Source organism: Oncorhynchus tshawytscha, linkage group LG22 (assembly GCF_018296145.1).
Source record: "Oncorhynchus tshawytscha isolate Ot180627B linkage group LG22, Otsh_v2.0, whole genome shotgun sequence".
NCBI classification, from domain to species: domain Eukaryota; kingdom Metazoa; phylum Chordata; class Actinopteri; order Salmoniformes; family Salmonidae; genus Oncorhynchus; species Oncorhynchus tshawytscha.
The window spans coordinates 9,541,984-9,552,020 of record NC_056450.1 but is presented as its reverse complement, the minus strand read 5'-3'; the positions used below and the strand labels follow the sequence as shown (position 1 = coordinate 9,552,020).

The 10,037-nt window shown below is 43.1% G+C and overlaps 1 protein-coding gene across 1 annotated transcript; it reads left to right on the top strand.

Moving 5' to 3' along the window:
* Window positions 1–5,652: 5,652 nt before the first annotated feature.
* On the top strand, window positions 5,653–9,409 carry LOC112221711 (molybdate-anion transporter). Its single transcript, XM_024383964.2, has 3 exons — window positions 5,653–5,828; window positions 6,799–7,193; window positions 7,346–9,409. The coding sequence occupies exons 2-3, from the start codon at window positions 6,882–6,884 to the stop codon at window positions 8,477–8,479; spliced, it is 1,446 nt and encodes a 481-aa protein (XP_024239732.1). The 5' UTR covers window positions 5,653–5,828; window positions 6,799–6,881; the 3' UTR covers window positions 8,480–9,409.
* Window positions 9,410–10,037: the final 628 nt, after the last annotated feature.

Here is a 10,037-nt window from a genome sequence, read left to right as displayed (position 1 = left end):
TTAGCAACCGCTGAAAACTGTTGTGCTGATTTTAAAGAAGCAATAAAACTGGCCTTCTTTAGACTAGGTGAGTATCTGGAGCATCAGCATTTGTGGGTTCGATTACAGGCTCAAAATGGCCAGAAACAAATAACTTTCTTCTGAAAGTCATGAGTCTATTCTTGTTCTGAGAAATGAAGGCTATTCCATGCGAGACATTGCCAAGAAACTGAAGATCTCATACAGCGCGGTGTACTACTCCCTTCACAGAACAGGGCAAACTGGCCCTAACCAGAATGGAAAGAGGAATGGGAGGCCCCAGTGCACAACTGAGCAAGAGGACAAGTACATTAGATTGTTTGGTTTGAGAAACAGATGCCTCACAAGTCCTCAACTGGCAGCTTCAATAAATAGTACCCGCAAAACACCAGACTTAACGTCAACAGTGAAGAGGCGACTCCGGGATGCTGGCCTTCTAGGCAGAGTTGCAAAGAAAAAGCCATAACTCAGACTGGCCAATAAAAATAAAAGATTAAGAACACAGACACTGGACAGAGGAAGATTGGAAAAAAGTGTTATAGACAGACCTACGTTTGAGGTGTTCGGATAACAAAGAACATTCGCGAGACGCAGAACAAATGAAAAGATGCTGGAGGAGCTTGACCCCATCTGTCAAGTATGGTGGAGGCAATGTGATGATCTGGGGGTGCTTTGGTGACGGTAAAGGGGGAGATATTTACAAGGTAAAATGGATCTTGAAGAAGGAAGGCTATCACTCCATTTTGCAACGCCCTGTGGACGGCGCTTAATTGGAGCCAATTTCCTCCTAGAACAGGACAATGACCCAAAGCACAGCTCCAAACTTTGCAAGAACTATTTAGGGAAGAAGCAGTCAGCTGGTATTCTGTCTATAATGTAGTGGCCAGCACAGTCACTGGATCTCAACCCTATAGAACAGTTGTGGGAGCAGCTTGACCGTATGGTACATAAGAAGTGCCCATCAAGCCAATCCAACTTGTGGGAGGGGCTTCAGGACACATGGGGTGAAATCTCTTCAGATTACCTCAACAAACTGACAACTAGAACGCGAAAAGTCTGCAAGGCTGAAATTGCTGCAAATGGAAGATTCTTTGACAAAAGCCAAGTTTGAAGAACACAATTATTTAAATTAAAAATCATTATTTATAACCTTGTCCACGTCTTGACTATATTTCCTATTCATTTTGCAACTAATTTCATGTATGTTTTCATGGAAAACAAGGACATTTCTAAGTGATCCCAAACTTTTGAACGGTAGTGTAAACATTTAAAGTGGCCAGCGATTTCAAGTCGAAGAGAGCTGGGACCACAGTCTCAAAGAAGACCATTAGTAACACACTACGCCGTCATGGATTAAAATCCTGTCTGTGTGGGTATATTAAGTCTACATCAGGAATCACATCAGGTGTAATGGAGACAGAACCAGAACTTTGTCTCCAAGCATGTTAGGTTTGTTTTGATTCTTTTGTTGTTGTAAATAATATTGTGTTATTCAAATGTCTCTGTATTAATAACAATGTATGGCAGATCTGGCAAGATCAGAGTGTATAAGATAAGCCTATGGATCAGAGATTATAGGAACATAATGGAGCATCTGTAAAGGCTGGGGTTTGGCAATGAAGAAGTGGGTTATGCACAGGAGGAAATCATGTTGGGGAGGGCTCTGTATTGTATTGGTGAGAGGGACTGTGCCAGTAACACTCACCATGGTGTCAGATCAGATCAGATGAGGTACCAAACCAGCGGAATACCTGCATTCACCAGCACTCCTCACTCCACAACCCACAAAATGCACCTTCTCCCCTATCCCCATCCCCAAGGTTTGTCATACAAACTGAAAAAAAGATACTTTCAAGGTGGAGGATCTCATTTGATTGCTACAGATCTGATCCACTCACTGCTAGTTGAGATTATGGTTGATTGAGCACATCTTCTACATTTTGTAAATGATTTCTTCCATTATAATAAGATATAAAGATGTACCTATTGAATTCTGCCTCTTGCGTTGCTTCTTTGGTGTTCATTCTGTCCTATGAACAGAATAAAATAAAAAAAATCAGCATGTAAACATTACAGGAGGTTTGGCAAACAATCCATGAGATACATATTTACTTTTTATTGTGTAGACAGTTTTAAATGTAAAATCTTTAAACACAAAACAACAACCAACATATTAAACAAAACAACACAAATACAAAACCACATAGGGAGATCTTTCCTGATAAATTCTATGCTATTTCATGCCATAGTATTATTTTTTGTGCCCTTAGTAAGGAAACACAAGAATCATTCCCATATATTTTTGGAGTCTGTATTAATTATCTCCAGCCTCTTTGCTAAGATGAGTTAATATGATATTGTTTTGATCAGCATACTCATCCACTCCATGAACATTGGCTTATTAGAGCTTTTCCAATGTTTCAGGACCAGCCTTAACACAGACACAATACTTAAACATAATATTTGAACCTCTGTCTGGTTAATCCCTCTTATTTAAGCCTCGTCACTCAACAGTCTTGGTGGAATCCAGCCATGGAATCCAAGGCCATCTCACATGCACTGTGAGGCTTTTCCCCCATAGGGGGTGCACAACCGGGCATCTCCACAGCGCATGTAGGAGGGTTCCTTTTGCCCCTTCACATCGCCAACAACACATCATCCTTTGACAAAGCCATCCTATGTATCCTTGGGGGAGTGAAATAAAATTGATGAAAAACTTTAAATTGGATACCTTTTCCCTTAGCTTCTCTGACATTTTGCCCAATATTTGAAATAATATACAACTATTCTAAATCCCTTTGCCACACAATTCTCACGTTTTCACAGGTGTCATTACTAACCTTTAACAGTATTTTGTAACACAAAGAGGCTGATTGTACAGAGGTTGGTAGTGAAAATAAATCTTCTACAACATTGTTGCCTTTGGACATTATCAAATCAAATTATATTTGTCACATTCGCTGAATACAATAGGTGTATCTTACCGTGAAATTCTTACTTATGAGCCCTTAACCAACAATGCAGTTCAAGAAAGAATCATGAAAATATTTAAGAAATAAACGAAATAAAAAAAATAACAATAACAAGGCTATAAACAGGGGGTACCGGTACCGAGTCATTGTGCGGTGGTACAGGTTAGTCAAGGTCATTTGTACATATACACTACTGTTCAAAAGTTTGGGGTCACTTAGAAATGTCCTTGTTTTTGAAAGAAAATCAAAAAAAATTGTCCATTAAAATAACATCAAATTGATCAGAAATACAGTGTAGACATTGTTAATGTTGTAAATGATTATTGTAGCTGGAAACTGCAGGTTTTTAATGAAATATCTACATAGACGTACAGAGGCCCAATATCAGCAACCAATATCAGCAACCATCACTCCTGTGTTCCAATGGCACATTGTGTTAGCTAACCCAAGTGTATCATTTAAAAGGCTAATTCATTATTAGAAAACCCTTTTGCAATTATGTTAGCACAGCTGAAAACGGTTGTTCTGCTTAAAGAAGCAATAAAACTGGCCTTCTTTAGACTAGTTGAGTATCTGGAGCATCCGCATTTGTGGGTTTGATTACAGGCTCAAAATGGCCAGAAACAAAGCACTTTCTTTTGAAACTCATCAGTCTATTCTTGTTCTGAGAAATGAAGGCTATTCCATGTGAGAAATTGTTAAGAAACTGAATATCTTGTACAACACTGTGTACTACTCCCTTCACAGAACAGCGCAAACTGGCCCTAACCAGAATAGAAAGAGTTGTGGGAGGCCCCGGTGCACAACTGAGCAGTAGGACCATTACATTAGAGTGTCTAAGAATAATGGAGGCCACTGTGTTTTGGGGGACCTTCAATGCTGCAGAAACATTTTGGTACCCTTCCCCAGATCTGTGCCTCTACAATACTGTCTCTGAGCTCTATGGACAATTCCTTTAACCTCATGGCTTAGTTTTGCTCTGACATGCACTGTCAACTGTGGGACACTATATAGGCAGGTGTGTGCCTTTCCAAATCATGTCCAATCAATTGAATTTACTACAGGTGGACTCCAATCAAGTTGTAGAAACATCTCAAGGATGATCAATGGAAACAGGATGCACCTGAGATCAATTTCAAGTCTCATTGCAAAAGCTGAATACTTGTGTAAATAAGGTATTTATATTTTTTTATAAATTTGCTAAAATGTCTAAAATCCTGTTTTTGCTTTGTCATTATTCATATTGTGTGTAGATTGGCGAGGAAAATGTGAATTTAATCCATTGTAGAATAAGGCTGTAACGTAACAAAATGTGGAAAAACTCAAGGGGTCTGAATACTTTCCGAAGGCACTGTAAATAAAACTATGCCTTAAAGAATTTCAAACTAGTAATGACAAACGTATTCACAGTAGTACAATGGCCAATATACCACGGCTAAGGGCTGTTCTCAGGCACGATGCTAAGCGGAAACCCCAGAGGTGCCTTATTGGTATTCTAAACTGGTTACCAATATATACATATTTTTGCATCAAACCCGTGGTATATTGTCTGATATAGACACGGCTGAAATGCTGTTTCAGCCAAAGGGTCGGCGAAAGTGTCGCAAAGTGGAATCGTGTTGATTTTTTGCATTTCTTCCGTCCAGAGGGCACGTGTGCTCCACATCACACAACTGGAGACAAGAACTGTGACTTGCTTTCCACTCCGGAGCAGGGCACCATTGAAAGGAGTGATATCTGGAGTTGAAGATTCCCAGTGTCTGTGACTCCCGCCATTTGGTGCAACGCAGACCCGGTGGAGAGTGTGGTGAAACAGAGAAGATACTGTCTGTACTACTGAACTTTGATGCAGTCTTTACCAGATAAAGTGAAGTTGGGATGTGTCAGTTATCCTTTAAGAGCTTTTGTCCCAAATCCATTATGGTGTTTTAGGCGTAAAGTTCATGGTCATGTGGCAGCAGTGTGTAGGAAGGAGATTCCTAGATGTGAGAAGTGTGCAGGAGGACATGAGACAAAGGAATGTGTAGTATCGGTGGGATAGGTTGTGTGTGTAAACTGTAGGGCTACCCATGGTGCTGGAGATCAGAGGTGTCCGGTGATAGAAAGGCAGGTTCAGCTTACCAGGATCAGAGTAGTGCAGAAGGTGTTGAGTCAGTGAAGAAAGTAGTAGAGGAAGATGGGTCCAGGGCGAGGGATCCTAAGAGGATCTGTGAGTAGGCCGAGGACAATAGTGATAGAAATAGCATTTTCAAGGTTGTTTATTTGGCCGTCATGGCCATGGTTGTCAATAGTACCGCAGGAATGGAACGGAAATCACAGAGGATATATGTTGGCCGTGACAGTTGCAGAGAAGCACTTGAGTGTACAAGATTTTACTGAAGAATAGTTCAAATATGTTTTGAACGATAGTGTCCCATCCTCCCAGGCTGCTGGCCTGGAGTAGGATCAGGTAAGGCCAAAGTAGTGGAATAGGGATGAGGGTGCAGAGTTAGTCGGTATGGCAATTTTTTCACAAAATGTAATGAATTCATACTACAGCATTGTGGGCTGATACACAGCCAATATAATAGGTGGCGGCGTGCACCTATAACATTTGTTTGCGGACCGCCATAATACCAAAGAAGAAGTCTGACCGCACCATCAGTATAGAGAAAGGCTGCCGCTCAGTGGTCAAGTTGAAAAGACAACTGCAGCAAAACCCGGAAGTTGAAGGAGGATGTTGTTGTAGAGCGCGGTTTATCGTACTTCGAAGCTAGCTATCTAGCTAATTCCGTTCTTATTGATTTTAACACGACTTTGAGTATGTAAAGTGGTATGATGCGAGTATCAAACAAGATGGTAAGCAAATCAGTCAGCTTGTTTGTAGCCGATTAGGTGGCGTCACATGGCAAAATGGCTAACTATGCTATCTGCCTAGCTCTGGCCCAGTGCAGTTGTCACTAGTTACCACAGCCACAAAGTAAAAAAAATGGGCTATATCGTAAAAATGCATTTAGTCTTAAGATACGGGTTAGTCATAGGGGTAGCAGTTTGGTTTAGGTTAGGTTCAAAATCAGATTTTTAAGAAATTGTCGAAAAAAGGCGGGGTTTAGCCATAATTGTGACTGTGGTAACTACTGACGACCGTTACGCGAGGCTTGAACTTTCAATCAAATCAACTCCCTGAATCTTTTTCATTCATGTCTCCATAGTATGTTTTTCACGCTTTAGTTTAATGATTGGTTTCAACATACTTTTGTTACTCACCAAAGTATAAATGTTGCTGAGGAACTTGTATCTCAATGTTTAGCTGTTGTCCTTGCGCATGCGTTGTATGCGCATTGAACACACCACAACTAGACTGGCGGTAAACAAATTGTTAAAAAGTTTAGGTCGTATTTTAGAAAAACGATAGTTTGCACATACATAGAAAACTTCGTTGTCACTACGAAAATTATACTATAATGGAAGGATAAATTGAAATGCGCACGGCGTTAAAGAAGGCTTTGGCTGCATATAACTAAGCGAACGTTACTAACTGCCTAGGCTAGCTGCTTTTAACTTGTAAAATATCTGATTGTCGTCAGCAAACGTACACCATTTACGTTGGTGGTCAGTGAGGTTGCCACCGTACTGATCTTTGGTTCAGTTTTCAGCCTCGAACAGTATAGACTAGGTTACATTCTATGTTACCATGAAGGATGATGACACTAAGCAAACAACTTATCTGGCAAGTGTGGATGCCACGTTGACATGGCCTACCTTATTTGTGTTACCAGATATTCAATATTTCTGTCTTTAAGTAAAGGTTATGTCTCTTTCTCCACAGCCTTTGATTAATCCTCCTAGGGCTACAAGACCGGAGTGAATAGACCTCCCTCATCCCAACAGTCTCACTTGGACAAACTCACCATGTTGGTGACAGCCTACCTGGCCATCGTGGTCCTACTGGCGCTATGTGTCGGTCTGGAGCTCACGGCACGTCGCCTCACCCCGCCTCAACCCACTCCCTCTGCTGTGGGCACCAACCCTGCTTTCCGCCGCTTCCAGACCCTGTTCCTAAGAGGCTACCTCCTAGCCCTGTGGGCTGACTGGCTGCAGGGGCCATACCTCTACAAGCTGTACCGTCACTACAGCTTCCTGGAGTCCCAGATAGCCATCCTGTATGTCGTTGGCCTGGCCTCCTGTGTGTTGTTTGCCCCCGTGGCCGGCTGGCTCCCTCAGGTAACAATAACGAAGACCACGAAGTAAATACATTGTTAGACTTTTTAAAATTTGTATCCTCAATAATTGTTTTATGTATGTATTGTTGTATGGATTAGGCAACTATGTGTTTTAAAAATACATTTTTTTTTTTTTTTAATGCATTAATTCAGGTCCTGGGGCGCAGACAGACCTGCCTGCTCTTCTGCGTAGCCTACTCAGCCTGTTGCCTCACCAAGCTATCCCGGGACTACTTTGTCCTTATCGCGGGTCGCATGCTAGGGGGCCTGTCCACCTCTCTGCTCTCCACAGCCTTCGAGGCCTGGTACGTGCATCGACATGTGAACGCCCACGACTTCCCTAAAGAATGGATCCCCAGCACCTTCACCAAGGCTGCTAGCTGGAACCACGGGCTGGCAGTGGGGGCTGGGCTGGTGGCTAACATGCTGGCTGAGTGGCTCCACCTGGGGCCTGTGGCTCCCTTCCTCCTGGCTGTACCCTGCCTGGGGGCCTGTGGCTGGGTGGTGCTGACTGACTGGGGCACGGAGGAGAAGGGAGGCCTGGAGAGGGACAAGACGTCCTTGCTTGGTCCTGCTGCTTCAGTGCCCCTGGCCCGGGCATCAGCACGGGCCCGGTTCTGGCGCAGCTGTCAGGAATGTCTCCGCTGTCTGTTATCAGACAGACGGGTGATGCTGCTAGGAGGTGTCCAAGCTCTGTTTGAGAGTGTACTTTATATATTTGTCTTCCTGTGGACCCCGGTCCTGGACCCCCACGGCCCTCCGCTGGGCATTGTCTTCTCCTGCCTGATGGCAGCCAGTATGGCTGGGTCCCTGCTCTACCGCCTGGCCACATCCACCCGCTACCGCCTCCAGCCTGGTCACCTCCTCTGCTTCTCCATGCTGCTTGCATTTTTCTCCTTCTTCATGCTTATCTTCTCCACTGCCCCGGGCCAGCCCAGACCCCGTGAGTCCCTGCTGGCCTTCCTGCTGCTGGAGCTGGCCAGTGGCCTCTACTTCCCCGCTGTCAGCTTCCTCCAGGGGAGGGTGATCCCGGAGGAGAAGAGGGCCGGGGTGCTGGCCTGGTTCAGGCTGCCTCTGCACCTTCTGGCCTGCCTGGGGCTCCTAGCGCTCCATGGAGAGGTGTCTGGGACTGGAGGGGGTGAGAGTGGTAGTGGAACTAGAAACATGTTTGGGGGCTGTGCTGTTATGATGCTAGCTGCACTCTTGGCTGTGGTTAGTCTCTTTACTCTGGGAAGGAATGATGTGGATCTCAGATTAGAGGGGCCCAAAGGAGAGGGAGAGATATGACATTCAGAGGTCTTTATTGTCCCAACAATGGACAATGATGAGGAATACAGTTACTGCTTTGTTGACAGATGAAGACTCGTTTGGGAAAGTAAAATGAACTTTTGAGGGACTGAAACCTGACATTTAATCAACCTAGGATTTACCAATATTAGACAATGATTTAAAATAATCTGGTGTCGATATATTTGTTTTCGTTTTGTTAACTGGGACTAGCAATTGTTTTGCTATATTGTTGGGTATATGAAGAAAAACATGTTCTTAAGTTATTATGCTGCAGTCTGCGTCATCTCCCTTCTTTTGAAGCACACTTGCATACGCACTGACGCACATGCTGGTGTAATAATGTTGTGCCAGTAGGTGGTGCCAGTCTTGCTCCAGGATGTTCTTCATATTCTAGCCTGTACATGCTGTAGTGTTTATCAACTGCGTTGTTCAGGGTGTACCACTCAGCCACGGCAGAACGGGGCTTACATCACTAGCCCAGCTGCTCGCTTCGGCAGAAATATCACCCACTCTCATATCATTTAAAACAAGTACAAATATATCAATTCAGTCTTACTGCTTATGATGAAAGCAACTGTGAAGTCAATCAGCGGGCATGTGTAGCTACACATGAGTTCTTGACATTGTCAGTAGTGTCCAAAAGGGGGGAAAAAATATTATAAATAGCTTGTGTGGATGAATATCAGGGCCATTCCATTATCAATGCCTGTTTTGGTATACAAACAGTTGCTATTTTGACTTAAGGGGCTTGCTAGGTACATTGTAGTAATTAAACACCAATGTTAAGGGTGTTTAGATTCTGAATGGATACTTAATGTGTCTTGGAGAGGTGTGTATATTTGCCTTGTTCTTTTTCGCTTTCTATTCTCCAGAACCTTTGGTAAAATAGGACATATTGTAAATATGGAATAAATGTGATTTTAATACCGTCTTTGTCATTGTGTGATCCTTTTGAATTGCAGTGATAATGGGTTAACCTGTTGGTTAACAGGTTAAGACAGATTCAGGTTGTGATACTACACATGCACTTGCTGTCCAGTTTATTAGGTAGACCACCCCGTTCTCAAAAATGGATCGCTCCAACAGACAGTGAGTCACTTGGCCGTGGCTTGTTATATAAAGGGGTGATGGGTTCGCACTCAAAAAGCTTACTTCGTTATTCTATGTGTTTTATTATTTTCACTGCATCAGGGATAGCGTACGCAGACGTTTTGGCTTTACAGCCGCCTTCAGTGTGTGTAGGTACAATTTTATTTTAATTTGACTATCAGGAATGTGGCTTTTTTTTGGGGTCTACCTGTATACAAATTAGTCACATAGAAATAGAATTATGGGATTGGGCACGAAGGGCAACTCCCAAATCAATCGCCCCAGGTGTCCGCTCACCTAAATGCATCATATCAATTCAAGGACATCAGGCAAAGCCGTTCATAAATATGTGGGGTCAACTCATAAACGACATGCAAAATTTGATATGGACTGTAATTCTTTGTGAATAATTTGTAAACAGGTAGACTGGAAAAGCTTCATCCCTGGCAACCCTGATTAGAAGCAC

Coding starts and splice junctions, on each gene's coding strand:
- LOC112221711 (XM_024383964.2), top strand. CDS start 6,882: ATGTTGGTGACAGCCTACCTGGCCATCGTGGTCCTACTGGCGCTATGT. Junction 7,194..7,345: donor TGGCCGGCTGGCTCCCTCAG/GTAACAATAACG, acceptor GCATTAATTCAG/GTCCTGGGGCGCAGACAGAC.